The 27,747-nt window shown below is 32.8% G+C and overlaps 1 protein-coding gene across 1 annotated transcript in view; it reads left to right on the forward strand.

Moving 5' to 3' along the window:
* Window positions 1-27,747, forward strand: part of RB1 (RB transcriptional corepressor 1) — a 175,873-nt gene that overhangs the window by 108,115 nt on the left and 40,011 nt on the right. The window contains exon 18 of the mRNA XM_031961928.1: window positions 27,190-27,311. Coding sequence (XP_031817788.1) covers window positions 27,190-27,311 — 122 coding nt within the window. The remainder of the gene's footprint in view (window positions 1-27,189; window positions 27,312-27,747) is intronic.

The raw sequence follows: 27,747 nt of genomic DNA on the forward strand, positions 1-27,747 counted from the left end.
AGAGCAGCTTGGTTCCATCTAATAACTATTTTACTTAACCTAAATAAACATGGATTTGATTTCTGTGGCATAGTACAAAACAAAATTATACAATAATTTATTGCCAGAACTGAAAGATACTGTAGATATCTAATTTAACCTCCTTGTTTTATAGTTTTAGAAAACTGAAGTCCAGAAAATTTAAGTTACTTGTTAAAAGTCATAGTCTGTTAAGTAAAGAATTGGACTAGAACTCCATTTTCCTTACTTTCCAGAATTTTTTCCTTTATCTTTTAAGCGGTTTTATCATCCTACTCTTACCCCTACTTTCATTTATATTTTCTTTTGTACTTTAAGATTTAATTTTTCATGTAACTATCTTCATTTTCATCTTATGAATCAAGCTAAAAATTCAATTTTTTATTACTTTTTTAAAAATTGGTTTTTTCTATTGATATTTTTTGTCTAAACTTTTTCAGTTTTCTTTAGTCCTTTACTTATCTTAAGGTCACAAGCATGTTTACAGATAGTTTAAGAATCTTTCAGTGTTTTGCAGAGATTTAACACATTTTTTATATTATGTTAATAATTTTTAGTCACTAGGCAAACCTTGTATTTACATGGACACATCCCTTTATGAAGATTTGTATTAATTTTTTTCTCCTTTGGTCAAAAGCTGATATCCAGCTTATCAATTTTGAAACTGAACAGTTCTGGCCCCTCTAGTGTCCAGGATGAGCTACATTCACATTCTGTGAGCTTATCTCTGAAGCTAGCTTCACTAGAGAAATAAGACACAATATAGAGGCTCTAGAGTTATGGTATAATCACACAGAATTTACTTCACCTTTTTGAAAATGAATTTCTTAGTAATTTGTTCTGTGTGTGTATTATAATTCTACTACTACTTTGCTTTATATATTATATATTCATTGCATTTTTATCAGCTTTGGGTCAAAGCTAGTACAGAAATACTACAGTCAATTTAATTAAATAAATATTTAACAAACAAACCTTTTGACCTAGTAGATGGCATCTTGAAATTGGTATCTATCTTTAAATGATCACAATTTGATTCTGCTTTTAAAATCACTGTTGTTTGGTAAGCCTTATCTTGATCTCTCATTTTTATTTCTAATGTAAGTGCTACTTCTGACATCATAATTATCAAACACAAATGCTATACATCAACTAAATGAACATATTGACCATATTTTCCAGGTACTATGCTATATACCAGAAATAGAAGACCAAATAAATACCTAACCCTTAAGAAATTTATATTCTTAGATTATGGATGGGAAAAGTGGTGTATACATTTAAATATATATAAAACAATTTGAGGATGCACTCTTACAAGAGAAAATTAAACTTATTCCCTCAAAGATATTTCTTCTAAGACAGGTGAGTTAGACATGGGCAGAGAAAGGTTATTCGTATCAATCATTCAATCAAAAGAAATTCAGGCTCTTAGACCATATCCTAATTTTTAAAATCTTTGTATTGGAGAAGCCTGATGTCTTCATCATGAAAAGAAAAAACAAATTTGAGATGGAAAAAGCTTTAAATGTGAAATGTATTATTATGTAGGGTGTCTACCATCTACTTCTTTTGGAAGTAGCACAAAGATGAAATTGTCACTGGTCTTCAAAGTCAGAACATCTGAATTCAAGTTCTGGTCCTATCAGATATTAGGCACTTGACATTGGTCAAGGCATTTCACTCCTTTAGGTCTCTGTTTCCTCATCTTTAGATTGAGAGATAGAACTAGATGGTTTCTGAGGCCCATCCAGCTACAATATTTTGTAATTCTGAGTTTAACTTCCATCTGGGAAGGTTAGAAAAGGCATTTTGGAAGATATGACACCTCAGTTGGGACTTGAAGGAGGAGGATATCAATAAGCAAAGATATGTAAAATATGGGTCAGTAATAGGCTGCTATAAACTTGGAAAATGGCATTTACTAAGGCATAGAGACAATATTTAGAATAAGTTCTAAGATCATTACGCAATGCAATTTAATTGGAGCATAGAGTTCACAAAGAGTGTACTGAGAAATAAGACTAGAAAGGTAAAGATTGCAAAAAGCCTTAAGTACTAGCCTAAGGTCTTTTTGTTTTATCTCTTAGGTAGGAGGAAACTATTAAAGACTTTTTAAGGTGGAACACTGAGTTTGGCAGTATTTCAAAGAACAGATTGAAGAGGTAGAGGAATAGGGAGACCTGTGGAAGCTTTTATAACAGTTCAGGTCAACAGTGATGAGGGTCAGAAGAAGAGTGGCAGCAATTGGATAAATCAGAAAGTTGAAGTGGAAGCAAAATAGACAGGAATTGACAAATGATTAAGAGAGGAGAGAAGGAAGATTTTGAGCATGAGTTACTGGAATTATAGTACTCAAATTGGTAAATTGAGAGGAAAGGCAGGTTTTTGAAGGAGTCTGAAGTACCCAAATCATGTACCCATTTTGATCTTATTTTGGCGTGGCATGTGAGATGTGGGTCTAGGCCGAGTTTCTAACATTATTTTCCAGTTTTTCCAGCAATTTTTGTGAAATAGTGAGTTCTTATCCCAGAAGCTGGTGTTTGGAAGTTTATCAAATACTAGACTACTGTAGTCATTGATTATTCTGTCATGTATATCTAACTTATTCTACTCATCCACCACTCTTATTTCTTAGCTAGTACCAAATGGTTTTACATAATTGCTGCTTTATAATAGAGTTTTAGGTCTGGTACTGCTAGGTCACCATCTCTGTAATTTTTTTCATTAATTCCCTTGATATTCTTTATCTTTTGTTCTCCCAGGTGAATTTTGTTAATATTTTTTCTAGTTCTATAAAATAATTTTTTGGCAATTTGATTGGTATAGTACTGAACAGACCAATTTAGGTAGAATTGACATTTTCATTATGTTAGCTCAGCCTATCCATGAGCAACTGATATTTTTCCACTTGTTTAGATCTGATTTTATTTGTATGAGAATTGTTTTGTAATTGTGTTTGTATAGTTCCTGTATTTGTCTTAGCAAGTAGACACTGAAATATTTTATTTTGTTTACAGTTATTTTAAATGGAATTTCTCTTTTTTATCTTTTGCTGCTGGACATTGTTAGTAATACATAGAAATGCTGATGAAATGCTGTAGATTTATTTTATATCCTGCAACTTTGCTAAAGTCATTAATTGTTTCAAGTAGATTTTGAATGGTTTTCTGTGATTTTCTAAGCATATTATCATATCATCTATAAAGACTGGTAGTTTTATCTCATCTTCGCCTTTTTAATTCCTTTAATTCCTTTTTCTTTTCTTATTGTTAAAGTCAAGATTTCTAGTAAAATATGGAATAATGGTGATGATGAGCATCCTTGTTTCACCCCATAGAGGAATTTTTTAAAAAGCACTTGAAACCCCATATTAATTGCAAATGCAGAGTAGCTGTCCCTGGGTGCTATAGAACCTTTATCTCAGCCTATGGCCTCCACATTGTCATTGAGCAGTGGAATCTCTACTCCATGAGTATTGCATTCAGTTTTGAAAAGTTTTAAAATGAGCTTTGTTTTTTCTTCTTTTAATTTTCTGTTACTTTAATTTCCCATGGCACCTTGGCAATGTCAGAAATAGAAATACAAATACTTGGATATAATAAATTTAATATTTAAAGCATGAAACTATGAAACATCATATTGTTTTGGACAGTCTTGACAACAGAAATAAACCCGAGCAATGGACAAAATAGAAGCCATTGCTTTTCTTCTCCCATTTTTGCCATTTTGTTAAAAGATGTGAATGTCAGGGGAAGTGTGAATCATCTGAGGAGAAAGTAGATGGGCAAACATATATCAGTCATATACACATGTATGGAAATGCATATACATGCATACCATATATGTAAACATCTATGTGTGTATTTATAGATTTATATTCTTCTATTTTGAGTTCAACAAAACTGAAAACAAAATTCTTTTAATGTCTTGAGTTGCCCTTTTGGAAATTATCTGTAATTGAAGAGTCATTTTAAAGTCTTCAGTTCTTCAATATACAATTCTAAATTGTTATAGGTTAACAGATGAATTTTCAAAGTGGATTTACTCCCAGCTACACATTAAAGACAAAATTTTTTTTCATGGAATCCCTAAAGTTGGACATGTTAAGTTTAAGATGTGTCTCATTTCTCTGATTCTCAGATGCTTAATCAGATATGTAAGAGAAGCATCAGTGGAAAAAAACAACTAAAAATCAGAAAATCTAGTTCTGGCCCTGCCATTAATTAGCTTCATGACCTTGGGCAAGTCACTTCAATTTTCTGGGCTTCATTTTCCTTATCTTTAAGATGAGAAGTTGAACCACATTATCACTCAGATACTTTTGGACTCTGAAAATCTGTGATCCTAATGAATAAGGGAATCTTCATCATAAACTGGTCATTTCACAATTGCTTTGTCATCTAAGTCTGGAAATGACTAGTCATCTTACTCTAGGTGCTGACAAGTGACACAATTTATTATCTTGTAATTATACAAGTGGGTGTGAAGAGCATGCATTTTGTCTACTGCATTTAAATTCCTTTGAATATAGTTATGATAATGTCTTAAATGGAGGATGCTTACTAAGTTAATGAATGGCTATATTCTAAAACTGCTAACACCTGTCTCATTGAAAGGAAACTTTTTTGGTGTCTTTTAAGCAAAGTTATTCAATACCAACATATTACAAACATGAAAAAAATCATATTGATTTGCTTTAATGACTGGTTGTAGATTTAGAACTGGAAGGTATGTTAGAAGTCATCTAGTCCAAACCTCTCATCTTATCTATAGTGAAACTGAAGCCCAGAGAAGCTAAATTACTACACAAGTAATAACAAAACTACAATTCCAAATTGAATCCTCTGACTTACCACTATATCTTGTAGTCATCTCACCCAGAAAATGGTTTGTGCTAACTGAAATACCAGTTAAAGTTAGTTGCTACTGTTGTTTTTGCAGAAGGTTGAATGGATTCCAACTTCTTCTGTCTCCTGCACCCACCACTACCACCCTCCTCTCTCCCCATCCACCGAGCTCAGAATGAATTTTGCCCTTTAGTTTCAAAGGTGAAAGTTGGTTAGCCAAGAAACAAAATAAGCTGTCATCCTGTGAAAATAATAGACCAGTCTTTTTGAATAAACATAGTCACTTGAGTCAAATAATTGATTAGTGGAGTCACATGTTTGATTGCCCCTCTTCCCCATAAATTTAATTTGTTCTTTTAGTGCTGTATTGTTTGTTTTGTTTGTTTTAAAGAGATACAGATAGCACAATTCTGTGGGAAAGTAGACTAGATTTGAAGTTAGAAGACTTGGATTAAAGTACTACTAATGTTATCTTGGACAAGTCACTTGACTTTTCTTCCTCATCTCATCTGTGATCCTAAGGCCAGAAGGATTACATTTTCTAATTCAAGTTGAAAATTTACATATTAATTCGAACTCCAATTTGTACATTTGATTTTGCTTTATTTTAATGTTTTATTGATTTTTCTATTTATTCATCATAATAATTCATGCCTATAGCATCCCTACCAGCAGCCTCTCTTCCTTATCCCTAGGAGCCTTCCTTTGAAATAGAGAAAAACAGTATATTCCTGTGATCCTTCATCTTTCCAAGGGTTGAAGGGAAGTTCATTTTTCCATCTTTTTTCCAGGTACAAAATTGGTCCTTACCTTATGTAGCATTTGGCTTAGTCTTTGTGTGTAATATTTTCCTATTTTTTGTTTGATTTTTTCTTTGCATTATTTTAATTGTCTTCCTTTGTTTTTTTGGAATTACTTATTTTCCTGATTATTTATGAAAAAGCAATATTCCACTACATTCATATGCCATAATTTGTTCAACCATACCCCATGTAATGGGTACCTGTTTTTTAAGATATGACTTTGGCCTATTTTATGCATCACTTATATGTCTACAATAATAGATCATTGGACCTCTACCCCCATTTCATATTAAAAGTAAAAAGTATTTGCAAATAATTTGTTCCTATGATATGTCTGTATTCTGTTAACATAAGGTCTGACAAATGATAAATGGCAATAGTCAGGGAGACCACACCTTTCCCCTTAGTGTGCAATAGCCCTTCTGACCCTGTACTTTGTATTGCTTTTGAGAGCAATGGGAAATTTTTTTCCCCCAGAGAGCTGATTCTTGGTTGTCACTGTATATGTACAACAAGGGAAAAATGATAGTCATAGTCCAAAAAACTATGGTGTAACTGTGGGAGGCCTCCATTTGATTCTAGAATTCTCAGTGATATCCATCCAACTAAGACTTAAGAAGCTCTATTTATGAAGAAAATATCTTGAAAGAGCTGAAAATTCTAAACTGGAGAACTAGGGAGCTCTTCCATGTTTGGGAACAGGGACAGATGTTCCATATTATCTATGGAACATTGCCATTTAGATGTTCTAGCACCTCAAATGTAAAAGGTCCAAAACCAATCATACTCTTCTCTCCTCTGCCTTTCCCTATTCCTAGTAAATCTTTTCTTCCTTCTAACTTTACTATTTCCTTCTCTGATACCACAGTTCAGTTCACTTTTCCTCAAAATCTAGGTATTATATTTGATAAATATTTTTCTTTATGTTTCATAATGAGTCCTTTATTAGAATTTATTGATTCTAATTCTGCCACATTTATGTAATCTGTATAGTATTATTATTATACATTGCTACCATCCCACTATAGACTCTTCTTACCACCTATTTAAACTATAGCAATTAGTCTTTTTATAAGTATTCTAAATTCTATTCCCCATATTTTTACCACACTAGTCCATATTAAGACATGTAGTCATATTCCTCTCAAAAATCTTCAGATTCCTTGCTACTTTTTAAACAGATTGTTCTCTACTTAGCATTAAAAAATTTTCAGTGCAGTGTCAGCCAGTCTTTATAGCCTTATTTCATGCAACTCTTTTGCTTAAAATTGATCTCTAGCCAAACTAAATTATTCTTTGCCTACTGAATTTACATTGGGTTCTTGTGCCTGTGTATCTTTGCTAACAGTGTTCCCTGTTCCTGTAATTCTGTTCTCCTCCATAATTGTATATTGAATTTTTACCTATCTCTTAAAGGACAGTTTACATGCCAACTACACCAGGAAGTCTTCCTTGATCCCACTTCTTTCCCCAATGGTAATGACCTTTTCTTTAATATAACACATTCCACTTTATTTTATTACTCTTTAATATTTTTATGTAATTGTACAGGTCAGCTATTTGTATTCATGTCTTTCTGTCCTACTAGATAGCCAGGCAGTCATTTAGAATTTTTAAAAAACTCACTATGCCTCAAGCACTGGAAATTCAGATACAAGTCTAAAGATAATCCCTCCCTTCAAGGAGCTTACATTCTTTTTTTTTTTTTTTTTTTCCTGAATAGTACTTTTTCCAAATATATGTAAAGATAATTTTCAATATTTATTTCTGTAAGAATTTGTGTTCCAATTTTTTTCTCTCTCTCCCACTTCCTCCTCCAATATAAGTTAAACATGTACAGTCCTTCTAAACAGATTTCCATAATTTTCATGTTGTATAAGAAAAATCAGACTAAAAGGGAAAAAATACAGGAAAAAAAAAGTAAACAAAAGAAAGATGAAAGTACTATGCTTCGTTCCACATTCATTCAAGGAGCTTTCTAATGGAAAACTGAAAAAGTAAGTTTTACAAATTAAGATTACAAAATAAGTATCTTGGGAATAGGGAACTTGTTTCGTGTAAATGTTATATATGTCACAATAGGCATTTATTATTTTGTTTTATTGTGTATTGTATTGTTCAAAGTTCTTCCAATGGGAACCATCCCGTTGCCTGAAAAAACCTTCTCAAAATATGTTATAACTTGTTGGTGTAGTAAATATACAATGTCAAAATCATCATTTTTTTAATATAAACATTATGTGATTCTCTACAATTATATGAGTAACTAATCTTCCATTTGCAAATATAATTGTAGCTCTTTTGAAAGGCAAAAACTAACTTATGACATCAATAAGTAAATACTTTAAAAGGTTAATTTATAATAAGCCAGATAGTAACTGGCAGGAAAAAAGAACAGTAGGAAGGAAAGCATGTTGGGACTAGAAGACAAGAAGTATAAACCATACTAAGTGACTAGAAGTGTGGGGGAAGGGAAAATAAAGAAAATGGACTTATCTAATAATAAGACACCAAAAAAAGATTATCTCATATTTAGCTCAGATTTAAGAGCCTAAAGAAAGAGATCACTTCAAGAGACTGTAGGTGACAGAACATAGAATAAGACAACCAGCTCCAGCTCCAGTGACAGTTTCAGTAACTAGTTAGAAAGGACCTCCTTCCCTCTCCTGAAGACTACAAATAGTAACCAAAGTGGCCTGAGAATAAAACCTGTTGGACCTGAGAAACAGGTTATTTTTTTATAATTCCTCTAAATTGATTGTGTACTCCAAGATTTGTACCCCAAGGATTCTTCACATTGTAATAAAATGATTCTTAATGGCTGACTTAGTATGCAAACTACTATGGAGATATACAAGAGAAAGCATGAAAGGAAAGACTAGTGTCAAGGTTGAAGTATTCAAGAAAAATGTATCCTTGGAATATAAACCAATGATAGGGAACATTCTCAGTGAAGATACCTCTAGTGGTTTCATCACACCATCCTACAGGGACTAAATGTTCCCTTCAACTGACGTTGAGGGGAAAAAAAGTGTAGTTCTGTACCTTTTGTTTTATCATTAAATATTTGAAAATTTAATTAAGTGACACCCAAGAATCAAGAGGAAAAAAATAGGTGCCAAATTTGTAAATGTAGTAAAATATAGTAACCTATGTGATATTTGCCTTTTCCATTTCTGATAGCTGTGAGATTTGTTGATGTAAAAATTATCCCTTCTTTTTCTGTCCCTGATCTGTTCTTGTCCTCCTTTAATGCAGTTTTTCTTTCTTTCTTTTTTTTTTTTTTTCCAAGTTCCTTCGCTAATCATATAAAGAAGATCATTGTGACAGCTTCTCTTTGGCTGTTCATGATAAAACAATCCCAACCCCACCCCCCACACATACTTTGTGCCTTACCTTTTCTTCTGTTGAAAAGAGGTCTATTATGTATTTGGATAAATCTTTGGTTCAGAGAACACTTTGGGCAAATGCAACTTTTTAAGATAATAATGGAAAGTTGAAAAAGAAAAGAATAGCTCTGTTTCTATTATGTTGAAAACTATTAAAGGAGGGGAGCTTTCCCAGGCATTTAGTAGACCACAACTTTAATATATATGACAATAGAAACATGTGAATGTGTTTTGAGTATTGATGACATAGACAGTGCAATGGAGGGGGAAAAAAGATGTTTACATTTCCTAGAGATTCTTTTTTTTACAGCAAGTATGTCCTTACAATGATATTGCTGCTTGGTACAATTTTAGTATTTTAGAGACTTCCTGTGACCAAAGACCAAGAAAACAATGGCAATTCCTGTCTTTGTCCTAATCCAAAAGTTAATTTGCTCTCCTTTCTATTATTAACTTTCAATAGAACTAGAGATCTATTTTGTATTGAGATAATCAACAACAAACATTCTTTGCTTACTAGATTCAATGTACTGAGTTAAGTGCTAGGGAGATGCACACACATAGATATATAAAATCTCCATATATATGTTTTATATGTTATCAGTGATAAGAATTTACATCAAGGCCAACTTTTTAGCTTTTTTACAGAAATTTTCACTTAATAGAATTAATAGTGATCTTGCTGAAGGTAAAAACTCTGGTTTCTTTCATATGATTAAATAGTAAGAGTGAATTGTTTTACTGAGAGATTATACTGACAGTTAATTGGAATAGATAAGTACTGACAAGAAACAGCTTGTCTAACTAAGACATAGAACGTTGCCAGAAAAGCGATGTTTAAAAAAAAAAACTATCAAAAAAAAGACCCAAATTTTGCTTTAGAATATACTTAGTCACATTGTTTCTTTATCATTTCTTCCATTATACTATTTAATATATAAATTCTTTCATATCTAATGCTTTATGCAAGGAAATATGTGCTAGTTCAGTTTTTTTCCTTCTCAGTGTATTTGTAAAAAGCAACCAAAAAATACCATTAGTACGTCTGTATCCCAAAGATATCATAAAAAAAGGGAAAAGGACCCACATGTACAAAAATATTTTAACAGCTCTTTTTGTAATGACAAAAAATTGGAAATTGAGGGGATATCCATGAATAGGGAATGACTGAACAGGTTGTAGTACATGAAAGTAAAAGAATACTATTGTGCTTTAAGAAATGATGATTTTGAAATTTTCAGGAAAACCTGGAAAGACTTACATGAACTGATGCTGAATTATGTGAGCAAAATCAAAAGAATATTGTACACAGTAACAAGGAACACTGATGACCAACTATGATAGACTTAGTTTTTTTCAACAACACAAGACAATTCCAAAAGACTCGCAATGGAAAATGCTATCCACATTTAGAGAAAGAACTATAGAGTCTGAGTGCAGATTGAGGCATATTATTTTCAATTTTTTTGTTTTTTTTTTCTTAAGGTTTTTCCCTTTTGTTCTTATTCTTCTTTCACAACATGACTAATGTGCAAATATGCTTAATACATGATTGTACATATATACCATATCAAATTATTTGAATATCTTGGGGGAAATGGAGAGAGGGAAAAATGCATTTCAAAATTTTATAAAAGTAAATGCTGTAAAAAGAATCAAGAAAAAGCTTTTATAGTGGACAGGAAGAGGTAGGGGAGTGGATGACTGAATCTTACTCTCACCAGAATTGGCTCAGATTGGAAATGACATACACAATATGGGTATGGAAATCTATCTTACTCTACAGGAAAGTAATAAGAGAATGGGATATGGGAAAGGGGGAGGGTGATAAAAGAGAGGCCATATTAGGAGAGGAAGTGATCAGTAGCAAAACAATTTTTGAGAACAGACAAGGTGAAAGGAGAGGGAGAGAACAGAATAAATGGGGAAATAATAAATGTGGAAAGAGTTTTGAAGCAAGTTTTTCTGATAAGGTCTCACTTCTCAAACATACAGGGAACTGAGTCAAATTTATAAAAAAATTAAAAGCCATGCTCCAATTGATAAACAACCAAAAGTAGTGGTATTGCTGGGTCAGAGGGTAGGCATAGTTTTATTGCCTTTTGGAGCATAATTCCAAATTGTTCTCCAGAATAGTAAGATTAGTTCACTACTCTACCAACAATGCATTAATGTTCTAATTTTCCCACATCTCCAATATTTATCATTTTCCTTTTCTGTAATATTAGTCAATCTGGTAGGTAGAAGGTGATATTTCAGAGTTGTTTAATTTGCATTTCTCTAATGAGTAGTGATTTAGAACATTTTTTTATATGACTATAGATACTTTAATTTCTTCATCTGAAATCTATTTGTTTCTTGATCATTTGTCAACTGTAGAATGATTTCTTATAAATTTGACTCAATTCTCTATATATTTTAGATATGAGAGCTTTTAGAGTAGAAGGAGAGAATGAGAGAAACTTACTGTCATCAAAATTAATTCAAAGAGGAAATAATATACTCAGTATGGCTATAGAAATCTAACTTACCCTGCAGGTATATAGGAGGGGAATGGGATATGAGAAAAAGGGAGGGTGATAACAGAGAGGGCATATTGAGGAAGTGATCAGTAGCACATTTTGAGGAAAGGAAAGAGAGAATAAGTGGGAAGAAATTCAATTAGTAGTAGTAATTGTAAAAAGAATTTTGAAGCAAGTTTCTCTGATAATGCCTCATTTCTCAAACTTAGAGGGAACTGAATCAAATTTATATATATATATATATATATATATATATATATATATATATATATGAGACATGCCCCAAATGATAAATGCTCAAAAGATAGAAATGGGACTTTTATCAGAAACACTGGCTATATTGTTTCCCAGCTTTCTGCTTCTTTTCTAATCTTATTTTGCATTGACTTTATTTGTGCAAAACTTTTAAAAAAATTAATGTAATCAAAATTATTCACATTATATTTTATAATGTTCTCTATCTTTTTGTGTAGTTATAAATTCTGCCGTTCTTCATAGAACCAATAGGTGAACTATTCCTTGATTTCTTAATTTACTTATGGTATCACCCCTTCTATCTAAATTGTGTATTATTTATATCATTTTGACCTTATCTTGGTATAGGTTGTAAGATGTTGATCTCTGTCTAGTTTCTGTCATATTATTTATGTGTCTTGTGTACCTAACCTATTCCACTGATCCACCATTCTGTTTCTTATGCAGTACTAAATAGTTGTGATGATTGCTGCTTTATTAGTTTTAGTAGGTTAAAAGATTTTTTTTTTTTTTAGCTTAAGGTCTGGTACAGCTAGGCTGCCTTCCTTCCTATTTTTCTTCATTGATTTCCTCAATATTCTAGGCCTTTTGTTCTTCCAATTGAATTTTGTAATTATTTTTCTATCTCTATAAAAATTTTGGTAGCTTGATTGATATGACAATAAATAAATCTCATTTTTATTATATTAGTTCAGCCTAGCCATGAGTAATTGATATTTTCCCAGTTGTTTAGATCTGTCTTTATTTATGTGAAAATTATTTTGTAATTTCATTTATATAATTCCTTAGTTTGTCTTGGGAAGTCAACTCCTAAGTATTTTATATTGTCTACAACAGTTATTTTAAATGGAATATTTCTTTTTTTATCTCTTGTTGCTGTGCTTTATTGGTAATTATAGAAATGCTCATGATTTATTGTTGGTAACATATTGAAATTTTGGTGACTGGCCTGTTTTCTCAGTGAAGTAAAAATTGAGGTCCTAAGTTAGTTAATCAGTCAATAATAATTTTAATGTACTATATATAACATAATTATGTACAAAATGATTATTATATACCTACTATGTACATGATACTGGGCTAAGTGTTGGGAATACAAACACAAAGAAGAAAAGTCTACTCTCATATGTACTCTCACATTTTTTTTTCAGTCTTACATTCTAATGGAGAATAAAATAAGTGTCTATAATAATATGTACAAAGTAAATCTAAAGAGAACTACTCCAAATAAATATAGCATAGTTAAATAAAATATACTTTGAGATGGGGAGATCTTAAAGGAATCAAAGAAGGCTTGCACAGTGTGATGCTTGATCTGTACATGAAGGAAAGAGAGGCATTCTGTGAGGTGAAGGGAGTGTGATCTATGTACAAGCATATGAGATACAAAAAACAGGAACAGGAGTGTTGTGTGAGGGCCAGCAAAAATTCAAGTTTGGAGAATTGGAGCACGCTAGAGAAGACATACTGTTTAATGAATAATGGCTGAGTCCAGGTTGTAGTGGGCTTTAAAAACTTAAAAAATAGTTCATATTTTATCTTAGGGGAATTGAGAAGTTATTACAGTTTATTGAATAAAAGAGTCATGTGGTCAGAACTGCTCTTAAGGAAAATCACTTTGTCAAGTTAGGTGAAGAAACACTGAAGTGGAGAAAGACTCAAGGCAGGGAGACTTGTTAGGAGGCTATTATAATAATTTAGCTGATGAGATCCTAAACTAAGATGCTAAGATGCTCCACTCCCTAAGATGTGGAAAGAATGGTTCTAAGGAAAGAAATTTGTTAAAGTAGAAATGACAAGATTTAGTAACTAATTGGATATGTGAAAGAAGGAAAAGTAGAGTTGAATATAATGCTGAATTTACAAAACCAGGAGACTAACAGATGGTGATGCTTTTAACAGAAATAAGGGAAGTTAAAAGGGGGGCAGTATTTACAAAACAGATAATGAGTTTAGTCTGGGACATAATGAGTTTGAGATATCTTTGAGACATCTAGTTTGAAATATTCTGTAAGCAATTGATAAGGTTGGAGATAGATATTCATGGGCCATTTGCATGCATAAAGCCATGAGAGTCAACAAGATTGCCAATAGTGAGAGTATAGATAAAGAAGAAAAGAAGGCCTAAAACTGAACTTGGGGCTGGAGGAAAGAAAGAAATACAGCTAGATAGAGAGATATGAATAATAAACCAGCAAAGTTTAAGAAAGAGCAACATGTTGTTAGGGTCATCAGACAAATAGAGGGAGAAGCAGGAGAAAGTAATGTCATAAAAAATCCAGATAAAGTGAGAGGATCCAGGAAGAGAAAGTATTCATTTATGTTAAAATTGGCAGGTTGTTTGAGTAAATATCAAAAGTTTTAGCTATTGTGATGCTAATAATTGTGTACATTTTAAAATACATAAAAATAGAAATTAATAATGATGAGGTTAATATTTGATCTTAGAGAAAATTGGGAGCCATAGGAGTTTATTGAAGATTAATGTATTCAGTGAAATTAGGGGTAACATATAGAAGATTTAAAGAGAGAAGATGAGGTTTGCTATGCAGGGTGTGATACTTAGGAAAGAGTAAAAAGATTGCTTTCCTACAGTGTGGCCCAGTTTGTCCTGTTGAACCATGAAAGTAGGAACAGAGGATGTGAATAGTATAGGTGTAAATCAGGTTAACCTTTGTCAACATATAAATATAAGCCAAGCATAAGATACAAGGTAGATCAAGGAGGGAAAATATTTAAGAGTAGAGGAAATTCTCTATTTAAGCTACTTAATTATAAGATTGGATTGGGAAAAAAGGAAAGGTAAGTCAGAGTAAGAGGTGAAAACTTCATATTGAACTGAGGGATAAAAAGATTGGTCATCACAGAGAGGATGTAGAGTAGTTTAAGACTAGAAGTGAAGTGAAGGGGGAGAGAATGAATAAGAGGTTAGAATCGGAATTCATGGTTTTTGTTCATGGAAGTAGACCACTTGTAGGTTGGGATGAGCTCATATTTTAATATCATTGCATGTTCCTAGGTTAAAGTGAATATGAAGATAATGTGATGTAAATTTTTTTTGGAAATGAAAATGGAGAGCATTCCAAGCATGAAGAACAGCCAGAAAAACTGCCAAGAGTTGAGAGAGTGTATCTTGTTCATGGAACAGCTTGGAAAACAGTGTCATTGGATAGAAGATTGTGCCTCAGAGAATAAGATGTAAGAACACTGGTAAAGCAGGAGGGGTTAGGAAGGCTTTGAATGCCAGAAGATTTTGTATTTGATTCTAGAAGTGAAAAGGAGCCTCTAAAGTTTAGTTAGTGCAGGTGTGGAATGATCAGTCTATGCTTTAGGAAAATCATTTTGGTAACTAAATGGAGAATAGATTAGAGTGTGATATAGTGTACTCTTGTTAGGTAATTCTAAATTGTGTTCTAGCTTAGTTGAAACAATTTACATTGCCTTTAGAAATGAATTAACATACCTTTTTCCTCATAATCTCTGTACAACAATGAATTTTTCTATCTTTTAGCATCTTTCACAGCTTAATCATTTCAACTGATATCTCAGTATTTTTTTTATTAAAGCTTTTTTATTTTCAAAGCATATTCATGGATAATTTTTCAACATTGACCCTTGAAAATCCTTGTGTTCCAAATTTACCTTCCTCCTTTCCTCCCACCCCCACATATATGGCAAGTAATCCAATATGTTAAATATGTTAAAAGTATATGTTAAATCCAATATATGTATATATTTATATAATTATCTAGCTACACACACAAAAAAAAGATCAAAAAGAGAAAAAATGAGAAAGAAAACAAAATGCAAGCAAATAACAACAAAAAGGGTGAAAATGCTATATTGTGATCCACACTCAGTTCCCATAGACCTCTTGCTGATTGTAGATGGCTCTCTTCATCACAAGATCATTGGAACTAGTCTGAATCATCTCATTGTTGAAAAGAGCCACATCCATCAGAATTGATCATTGTATAATCTTGTTCTTGCCATGTACAATGATGTCCAGGTTCTGCTTACTTCACTTAGCATCAATTCATGTAAGTCTCTCCAGGATTCTCTGAAATCATCCTGCTAATCATTTCTTGTACATTGTAGTATGTAAAAAACATTCATATATCATAACTTTTTCAGCCATTCTCCAATTGATGGGCATTCATTCAGTTTCCAGTTTCTTGCCACTACAAAAAGGGCTGCTACAAACATTTTTGCACATGTGAGTCCCTTTCCCTCCTTTATGATCTCTTTGGGATACAGGCCCAGAGAAATACTGCTTGGTCAAAGAGTATGCACATTTTAATAGCCCTTTGGGCATAGTTCCAAATTGCTCTCCAGAATGGTTGGATCAGTTCACAACTCCACCAACAACGTATTAAAGAGAGCACAAGAGCCTATCACAAGTCTTTTAAGATTCTTGCAACATTATTTTAGGATTTTATGTACTATAATAAGGTCTTAAAAAAAAGTCATTTTTGAAATGATTTTTCTTGTTGTTGTCCTTTTTATTTTTAATCCTTGGCTTGGCTGTATGGTATGAGTCAGGCTACACTGGATTCTAGATGTATAAGGTATTGGCTAAGGAATAGATTAGTTGATCAGTGGAATAGGTTAGGTTTAAAGGACAAAATAGTCAATAACTATAGCAATCTAGTGTTTGACAAACCCAAAGACCCCAGCTTTTAGGATAAGAACTTACTGTTTGACAAAAATTGCTAGGAAAATTGGAAACTAGTATGGCAGAAACTAGGCCTCGACCCACACTTAACACTGTACACCAAGATAAGGTCAAAATGGGTTCATGACCTAAACATAAAGAATGAGATTATAAATAAATTAGAGGAACACAGGATAGTTTACCTCTCAGACCTGTGGAAGAGAAAGGAATTTATGATCAAAGAAGAACTAGAGATCGTTACTGATCACAAAATATCAAACTTTGATTATATCAAACTGAAAAGTTTTTGTACAAACAAAACTAATGCAGACAAGATTAGAAGGGAAACAATAAACTGGGAAAATATTTTTACAGTCAAAGGTTCTGATAAAGGCCCCATTTCAAAAACATATAGAGAATTGACTCTAATTTATAAGAAATCAAGCCATTCTCCAATTGATAAATGGTCAAAGGATATGAACAGACAATTCTCAGATGAAGAAATTGAAACTATTTCTAGACATATGAAAAGATGCTCCAAGTCATTATTAATCAGAGAAATCAAATTAAGACAACTCTGATACCACTACACACCTGTCAGACTGGCTAGAATGACAAGGAAAGACAATGCAGAATGTTGGAGGGGATGTGGGAAAACAGGGACACTGATACATTGTTGGTGGAATTGTGAATACATCCAGCCATTCTGGAGAGCAATTTGGAACTATGCTCAAAAAGTTATCAAACTGTGCATACCCTTTGATCCAGCAGTGCTACTACTGGGCTTGTATCCCAAAGTGATACTAAGGAAGGGAAAGGGACCTGTATGTGCACGAATGTTTGTGGCAGCCCTGTTTGTAGTGGCTAGAAACTGGAAAATGAATGGATGTCCATCAATTGGAGAATGGCTGAATAAATTGTGGTATATGAATGTTATGGAATATTATTGTTTTGTAAGAAATGACCAGCAGGATGATTTCAGAAAGGCATGGAGAGACTTCCATGAACTGATGCTGAGTGAAATGAGCAGGACCAGGAGATCATTATATACTTCAACAACAATACTATATGATGATCAATTCTGATAGACCTGGCCATCCTCAGCAATGAGATCAACCAAATCAGTTCCAATGGAGCAGTGATGAATTGAACCAGCTACGCCCAGGGAAAGAACTCTGGGAGATGACTAAGAACCATTACATTGAATTCCCAATCGCTATATTTTTGCCCACCTGCATTTTGGATTTCCTACACAGGTTAATTGTACAATATTTCAGAGTCTGATTCTTTTTGTACAGAAAATAATGGTTTGGTCATGTATACTTATTGTGTATCTAATTGATATTTTAATATATTTAACATCTACTGGTTATCCTGCCATCTAGGGGAGCGGATGGGGGGAAGGAAGGGAAAAATTGGAACAAAAGGTTTGGCAATTGTCAATGCTGTAAAATTATCCATGCATATAACTTGTAAATTAAAAGCTATTTTAAAAAAAAGAGGGAAAAAAAAAAAGAAAATTAAGGACAGGAGTGAGTAAATGTATATGTTAATTAGGAAAAAATTAGCACTAATCTTTGTTACTCAAGGAAGGGATTTCTGAAGAAGAAACTAAATTGATGGACTACAAAATTTTGGTTGGGCATAATAGTAAGAGAAATAAAAATCAAGTTTGAAACTCAATCAGCAATTTGATTCATTGTTAGTCATTGTCAAATTAACCTTTTCATCAAATGCAACCTTTGTATTTTGGGTAGAGTGCTGATCCTGGAATTAGAAGAACCTGAGTTCAAATACAACCTTAGAAATTTACTAGCTACATGACCCTGGGCAGATCACTGTTTCCATTTGTCAGTTCCTCATCTGTCAAATGAGCTAATAAACAAAATGGCCAGCCACCTCCAGTATTTTGCCAAGAAAACCCCTGACAAAAAGTCAGATGTGTCTGAAAACAATTGGAAAAAAATGATGAATACTATTTAAAATTTGTCCTCACTTCCATTTCAACACAATGTAGTACTCAAGTTTTTACTTAGTGTTTCTGATGTAAAGTTAAATCCTAGATTTAATTAAATTAATGTTTTAATCTTTATATTCTTCTCTTGATAACTGCTATGATGTGCTTGCTGGAAGACTTCCCTTAAAGATCAGATTGCTCAGGATCAGCATATTTCCTGATCTTTCTAATAAAAAAAAAAATACTAATATTATTTTAATTCTTTAATCTGCCCAGCCACAAAACTGTCTTAGTTATAGTGGTATTTTAGAAACTATGACTTTTTAAGATTAAAAAGATGAGTGATGAAAGGTACTAGACATTAAAACTTGAAAATAAATAAACTTTGTTTATTCTGCAGTAATATTGTCTCTGGGACTGTGAGAGTCACTGTTAAAAAAGACTCAGATTTACTTTTTAGGCTATTTATTTCAAATTAGCAGTTATATGGGACAAATATTTGTTTATTCATGTACACTTCCTTTCTAATTTTTAGGAAGAGAGTTCTATTTAAACAGATGGCATTAAATACTTGAGGTATGACCGGAATAGAAAATAGATGCTGGAAACAATAAAAATAAACTTTAGTAACTTAATAGTTTTGCTTAGGGTATTTTACTAATTTAACAGTTTTTCTTAGAACTCTATTTACCTTTAATTGTACATGGACAAGTAAATTTCCAATGTAGTTGCTCATTTGGACAGCATTACAGGGTCATAAACTTTCTAGTTTATTCTAGTATTCTTTTGCAAGATTTATGAAAACTTTGAAAATTAACTTAAATATAAAGAAATTTAATTCCCAGAAAATTTGTTTAGATATCATAAGTTGGTGATCCAGCATCAGATTCCAATTTCTAGTTCTCCAACTTCATCATAAGAATTATTAGCTATGGTTGTTAATGGCCTTTTCTCCCAAACCAATCAGCTATCCTTTATGTAAGTACAATAGAAATAAGATGCATAAAACTAATCATTTCTCCCATTCAGATGGCATAAATTGTCACAAAATTTAGGTAAAAGATTGCTTCCAAAGCCTTTCAATAAAAATGAACAATTCAAGCCTTGTGTTAGGAAATGAAGAAAAAGAAAAGAAAATAGTGTTGCAAAAGGTTGACTTGTCTTTTATTAAGGTCATAAAATCACAAAATATTCCTCTCATACTCTCTCCCAAACATGACCCCTCCTGGACTTAAGGGGCTTACAATCCATCAGAGGAGATAATATGTATGTAAAAGAGTATATACAAAAGAAACACAAGGATTTTGATGGAAAGGCACTAGTAGCTGGGAGGAATTAGGAAAGGCTTAGAAAGTTGTCCTTGAGAAGCTAATCTAGGAAATCTTGAGGCAGAGGTAAGGTAACAGAGCATGGAAGCATAAAGGAAACTCTTCACAAAGGAATGAAAACAAAAGATGTTGTAAAGGTGAAATAAATAAGATTTGCCAACTGATTGGGAATGTGAAATGAGGAAAGTAAGGAGTTGAGATTGATTCCAAAGTTATGAGTCTGGGTAACTGAAAGGATTTGGTGTGCTTAACAGAAATAGGAATTTCATGAAAGAGGTTTGGAAGGAAAGATGATTTTGTTTTTAACTATATTACATTTGATATGGCTATAAGATGTCTAAATGGAAGAGACCACTAGGCAGTTAGAGATCCCTGCATCAGGAAGAGAATATGTTGAGATGTGATTCATAAACATATAAACAAAACTAGTGAAGTCACTGAAATAGTGTGTAGGAAAAAAAAAAAGAAAAGAGCTCAGGATGCTTTTTAGGTTCATGCCCAGTTAAGTATTGAAATATGATTGATAGAGACAGAGAGGAAACTGTCAGGAGACTAAGAAAGAGCAGTATCCTAAAAACCAAGGAAAGACCTCTCTAGGGAGGTCTACAAGAATAAGAATTGAGAGTCTTCACATTGGCCTACTTAAAGTTCATTGGTAATGTTGGAGAGACCAGTCTCTTTCTAGGTTTCACTGTAGACTAGATTATTGAAAGTACTGAATGATGTGTAATGTATAGTCAGATAATTAATTAGAGAAGAGTATGTATAACATAAACTGTGTGTATTTATAATTTTGTTACTATTTTTAAAAATCTATATGTTTCTGTACCAGTGGCTATTGGAGAAAAACTGAACATTAGGAAAGAAAATAAAGCACAAATATAATTATCTCAATGAGAAATGATGCGCAAGATTTAGAAACTTTTTCTAAAAATTTCCATATGAGATTTTCATAATGGGATTATAATGAGCTAGATTTGTGTTGAGTTTATGAAATAGTCCCTGGAACAGCTAGGTAGTACAATGGATAGCTGGGCTCTTGAGTCAGGAAGACTTGACTTCAAATACAGCATCAGAAGCTTACTGGCATTGTGACCATGAACAAATCATTTGACCCCTGTGAGGATCAATTGAGATAATATTTGAGATAATATTTGTAAAAGCACTTAGTTCAATGTTTGGAATAAAAATGTTAGCTATTATTATTGTTATTAAATCACAGTTGTTGTTTTTTTTAATTAATCAAGCACTTTTGTCGGAGGAAGAAGTTGAAAACAGTTAAAAACAGTACTTATTTCCTTCTATTTGCAAATTACTATTCTAAACACTAAGGGTCTATAGGAAGACAACAATCAAAACAATCCTGGTCTCAAGAAACTCATATGTAACATTAGTATTGCTTTTCATAGCAGTTAATTTGGAAAGCTAAATATTATTTCTAATAATGCTGCCATGGCTTAAAACATTTTTAGACTTTTCATCACAAACAGACTGAACCAGAGAAAAATACTTATTTCTTAAACCACACCTCATTTAATAAACAATATTGATTTCTTCCCTTAATGATCATACTTTAGTTCCAAATGACTTTTAATCAGTCAAATCCACTTTCCAAAAATAAAGATTTGTGGGGTACCTAAATGGCACAGTGGATAAAGCACTGGCCCTGCAGTCAGGAGTTCAGATGTGGCCTCAGACACTTAACATTTCCTAGCTGTGTGATCCTTGGCAAGTCACTTAACCCTAATAGCCCCACAAAAGAAATGAAAGAAACAAAAATAATTATATAGGTAGAACATTGGCCCTGGAGACAAGATCTGGATTTAGAGCTCACTCTTATTACTATCATCACTTAACTTTTGTGAGCCCTTTTCTTCCTCTGTAAAATGAGGGCCTGGATCAGGAGCTTCTGAGTTCCCTTCTAATCCAGTCTCCAAGGTCCCTTATAGTACTGGATAAGGGAACTATGCCCAGAAGGCATTGCCAGAAGAGAATTTCCCAAGTGTTTTGAGTTGTGGCAGCAGCACTAAAATAGATGAATATCTTCCTAAGGTTCATTTTTTAGGGTTCATAAAATCTTTATCTGGATACATAAATTCTGGCTTAAAAATTTTTTTTAATGAGTCTCTTTTCATGATTAAATGCACATTTGCTGATTGAAATTGAATAATTAATTTAATCCAAAGTGATGTACTTTCATATGTTCAAATCTTTATATCCATTTCTATCCAAACTTATTTTTAATATATCAGATCTAAGAATTGTCAAATAAAGGTTAGCAAAATTATAGCAAGAAGCAGAATATGTTCTACATTAGTATTTCAATTCACTTAAGTATTTAAACATTGTCCAATCTGACCTCTGGGATTAAAACTGGTTAAGAAGACATTTTGCACACTCAAATGTAGGTCAATCCAAGTTTGATAGCACCAAACTAATCCAAAACCAATTCACAGTTCAACAAAACCATGGTTGTTCTGCAATAATTCTGGGTGAGATTTCCATTTTATTTCATTTATTTTGGACAGTTTGCTAATATGGAAAACTATGATTTATAACTAAGAACATTTGATACTAAGAATATTTAATAGTAACAACATTACTTAAAATAATGAAACAAATTTTCTTTTATAGAAGTTACTAGATTCAGCTTTCACAAGACAAACATCAGGAGGTGAAATATAATTCTTAGGTACAAAATCCCCTTATTATAACAAGTTAAAATTTAAGGAAATTATTTGGGGGAATAATAATTATGCTTTGCTCATTTAAGAAAGGAATGTAGTTTTCTCAGATATCCACACAACTTATTTATTGCTTTATCAAATAAATGTTCTTTCTGATCCCTACATACACTTTCTAACTTATGACCTCCAAATGCTAATCTCACTTTCCCATTTCTCTCTATCAGGTTAAGTCATTGAATGACAGAATTTTAGAAATGTAAGGGAGCTTAGAAGCCATCAACTGTATCAACTCATTGCAAAATAGGAATCCCCATTACAACAAACCTGATAAGTGATTATATGTTTTCTGCTTGAAGATAAGTCTCAAAGGAAGGCAACCTTGAACTCATATATATATGGAAGCCCCTTTGGTACTTGTATATGTTCAAATCTTTATCTCCATTTCTATCTAAACTTATTTTTAGTATACCAGATCTAAGAATTGTCAAATAGGGCATCACACTTGGAATATCTCTAATTGTTAGGAAGTTTTTCCTGACTTCAAACCTACATTTTTGTCTTTGCAATTTCCCTCCACTGCTCTGGATTCTGCCCTTTAGTCCCACCCTATCTCCCATGTTTATCTATCTATCTATCTATCTATCTATCAATATAGATCTATATCTATATATCACATAACCCTTTAAATTCTTGAAGACTATTATGATTTCCTCCTAGTCTCCTTTTCTCCAAGCTAACCATCCTCACTTTCTTCAGCAAATTTTAATATGGCACAGATTCAAAGCTCTTCACCATTTTAATTGCCCATTTCTGGATGCTCTTCATCTTCTGAAAGTCCTTCCTAAAATATTTGACTAGGACAGAAGATAGTGGAACTATCACTTCCTTATTCTTGGAAGTCTCTTAAGGCAATCCAGGATCACATTACCTTCAGGGGTTGGCATATCACTTGTTTGATTCATATTTATCTTACAGATCACTAAACTGAGACCTTTTTAAGAAAAACAATGTCTAGCTGTGCTTTCTCCATTTCTCTTTCTTCAACACATATATGTATGCATGTACATATCACATAACAATTAATAAATGTTTGTTGAATTCAATTTAAACTAGCAAAAATCTACCACCACCCCCTTCCATGTGTGGAAGAAGTCTCTCTAACTTCCCTATAAATACTTTCATCCAGTCATTTCCTCATACAATATTTGTTTCTCATGGTATTGGTTCCTCTTGTAGCATTTAGTTCCTTTTTACATTATTAGTCTGTACTGATATTTTATCTGTACAATCTCATGTCTGTTTCTATGCATATTGTTTCATCTACCCAGGAAGTTTAAAATCATATTATGTTTCATTTGTAATTCCTTATACTATTTCATATGGTACTTTTTAAATAGTTTGTGAGCAGCATAGTTTGTGGATCAATACAGCTGCATGAATATAGAAATTAGAAAAAAATAATTTCCACATAATGAAAAGAATGAGGTTGTGAGGAATGTAAGGAAAGCCCTCCATGCCTTTATCCCCAGCAAAATGAAAGTATTTAGCTGAATGAACAGAATTAAATTGGGAAAAGGTTGACACATTATTAGCTAGTATTTGTTTAGGTCTTGGCTTCCCACAATGTATATATATATATTTTTTTTATTAATCAAGGCCCTTATTTTCCATCTGAAGGAATAAAAGTATCCTTTGTTGTAGTTTCCATCATTCTGATTTATATTCCTCTTTGGGCTCTAAAGGTTACCAGTAGCATGGAGAAAGGTCCCTTGTAAAATATAAAAAGGAAATATTCTTTTTATGTAGTATTTCGGGTTATAAGCTTCAAGAGGACAATTCTGCTTATTTTTTGTTGTACAGTGCCAACAGCTACAGCCTACAGCACTATCAAGTTCAAGGAGTTAGTATTTTGACCCAACCATTTAAAACTAAATCTCTCAAATAAGTATGATTTACCTGTTTTCTAGTAGGAGACAAAAGAATAATTCTGAAATATTATTATTCTATAAGAAATGATGAGCAGGTTGATTTCAGAAAAAGCCTGGAAAGATTTACATGAACTAATGTTGATTGAAATGAACAGAACCAGGAGAACATTGTACAGAGTAATAGCAAAATTTTGTGATGATTAACTTTGATAGACTTAACTCTTGTAGGTTATGTACAGTGATCCAAGATAATTTCAGTAAACTTGGAATGTAAAATACCATCCACGCCCAGAGAAAGAACTGTGGAGATTGAATACAGATTAAAATATACTATTTTCACCTTTTTAAATTTTTTTTTTCTTTTTTAAAGTTTTTCCCTCTTCTGATTTTTCTTTTATAATGACTAATATGGAATTATATTTTAAATGATTGTATATCCTAGATCAGATTGCTTTCTGTCTTTGAGAGGGAGGAGGTAAAGGAGGGAAGGAGAAAAAAATTTGGAATTTAAAATCTTACAAAAATTAATGTTGAAAACTTTTACATATAATTGCAACAAATAAAATACTATTAAGTTGAGGGGGGGAAAAATGCTCCAAAATGCTAATAATTAGAGAGATGGAAATTAAAACAACTCTGAGATTCTTCCTCATGCCTATCAGATTTGTATGTTTGACAAAAAGGAAATGATAAATGTTGGAGGGGTAGCAAGAAAGAAGGCACATTGATACACTTTTGTTAGAGTTGTGAGTTGGTACAGCCATTCCAAAAAGTAATTTGTAGTTGTAACCAAAAAGCTACTAAAGTTACAAAGCCTTTGACCCAGTAATAGCTCCATTCAAACTATATCCTAAAGAGGTTGAAGAAACAGGAAAAGATCCTACATGTACAAAAAATATTTATACATCTCTTTTTGCAGTGACAGAGACCTAGAAACTAAGAAAGTATTCATCATTTGGGGAAATGGATAAATATATTATTGTACAGAAATGTTTTGGAATTCTGCTATTCCATAAGAAATATAATAATAGTCTCAGAAGACATGAATGAACTGATGTATAATGAAGTGAATAGAACCAGGAGAACAATTTACACAATAGTAACAAAAGAAAGAATTAACTTTGAAAGACTTAGAATTTTGATCAATGCAGTGACCAGCCCCAATTCCAGAGAACTAAAGATGAAGAATACTAACAACTTCCTTATCATAGAGGTGATAAACTACATGCAGAATGAGGCATTCATTTTTAAACATGTCCAATGTTGTAATTTGTTTTGCTCAACTGTGCATATTTGTTACAAATGTGTGGTTCAGAAATGGTGAGGGGTCACCTTTAATTAAAAAAAAAAGCTGGAGAGATCTCTAGAAGCAAAGCAAAGTTTATTAAAAGGGAGGAAGCATCTTCTGAGGGCAGGGTTAACACTTTTAATCCCTAATGCAAATACCCCCTCTCACCACTGACCCTCATCCTCATTGGCTGAGGATCTTACATTCTAACACGGGAACTACCCAAGAAGTTGAACTTGACCAATAAGTACGTAGTACCCCATATTTGATTGAAATGGGGAGAACATGATGTCATGGGAGTATAGCAGGAAGGGGACTTAAGTATGCCCTTGACTCAATCTTCAAAGTCCTTCGGGCCTACTCAAACTCTGAAGTAGATGAAGCCTTATTCAATTTTCACAACTGTCCTGAGAGATCTCATCTCATCCTGTTCACAAAGAATTTGTTTTTCTTTCTTCTCATTGTCAGGGAAAATAAGAGGGAAAAAAATAAGCTTTTAATTGAAAAAAAAAAAAATGATGACAGGTAATATTCCTAGGTAGAGGCCCTTGGTGGGATACAGAGAAAAGAGGAAGTTCAGAAGCAAGCAGTTAGCACTTTGACTCAGGCCCAAAGAGCAAAGCAGGATCAAAATTCCAGAATCCAGTTCAATCTATGGAATATTAGCCAGGGCAGAACACCAGTATAGTTAGCCCCTTGGAGCAGAGTGGAGGGTCACCAAGCTGCCTATGGAGGTCAGAAAAACAAAGAATGTTAAAAGCTTCCGTGCCAGTCAGTATTGAGAATGTTGTACTTACAGTCTAGATGACATACAGAGACTTAAGTGCCACGGTGTGGGGGAGAGAAAGGAGAAAGAGGGAGAAAACTACAGGTATGGAATGAAGACTGTGCTGTCAGAAGCAATCTGTGTTCCTTTGTTTTGCTGATGTGTATTTCGCAGAGAATTAACAAGCAAGAAACTAGTATACTGGGAATAGACATGAAGAAGTAGGGTATTAAGCAGTAATAACAGTCATTCACATTCATTGGTACAAAAGTTCCGCTGAACTCAAGGTATTCATGACTACATTTTGTCCTTTCCTCAGTGATTAGCACTGTCCCTTTGTTAATCTGAACTTTACCCTTTTTAGTACAAACGCAGGAAAATAGCTCCTAAACACAGTCTCTGATGTGTAACATGTATAGTATCCATTAAATGGGTACAGTGTTGGGTAAATGTTATAAAGAGTCTAGCTGCTTATAGAGAATGAGATTACAGAATTTAGAATTAAGACTAAATTTGCAGCTGCTACCTTTGGTAATTGTTATACAGATGATGATTTATGTATTGTCTGGAGACTAAAGAGGCTTGGTGTTCAGTCTATTTGGTAATGTAAGTTGATGTAAGCAGTTCTTGCTTCCTAGAATTACTAATTCTCAATCTGTAAACAAAGCATAGTTTTGATGCTCAAGAAGGGAAAAACTTCTATTAATAATATATGTTTGTATAATATCATTTTCTTTCATATAGGATTCACCTTTATTTGATCTCATTAAACAATCAAAGGAACGAGAAGGACCAGTTGATCACCTCCTTGAACCAACTTCTACTCTTAATCTGCCTCTCCAACATAATCACACTGCTGCAGATCTGTAAGTATATCATTAGTTTACTCTGTGTTGGGCCCCACCTTCTTTTCTAATCATATTTTTTTGGGGTCATGTCTTTTATGCACTTACTTACATGCTGTCATTATTGGGAATATACTGAAGCCTACTCATAACCATAATATAAAATTAGGGATTTGACTAAATGGCATCTAAGATCCCTTCTAGCTGTAGATTTATAATTCTATTTGCTTCTTCACTCACCTACATGTTTGATTCTTTTGATAGTATAGTCTTCCATGCTAATTAGCATTACCACAACTATTGATCTTATTAGGAGAATATTAGTTTTCAAAAGTGATGATCTTTTGAAACTCACATATGAGTTTAGGATTATTAAAAGTATAATTTCTCAAATGCAGTCTAGCCTGTTAGCTTCCTGCTGTAAAAACTGGGTCTGGCTCATTTTATATATATATAT

This window comes from Sarcophilus harrisii, chromosome 3 (assembly GCF_902635505.1).
Source record: "Sarcophilus harrisii chromosome 3, mSarHar1.11, whole genome shotgun sequence".
Taxonomy (NCBI): Eukaryota; Metazoa; Chordata; class Mammalia; order Dasyuromorphia; family Dasyuridae; genus Sarcophilus; species Sarcophilus harrisii.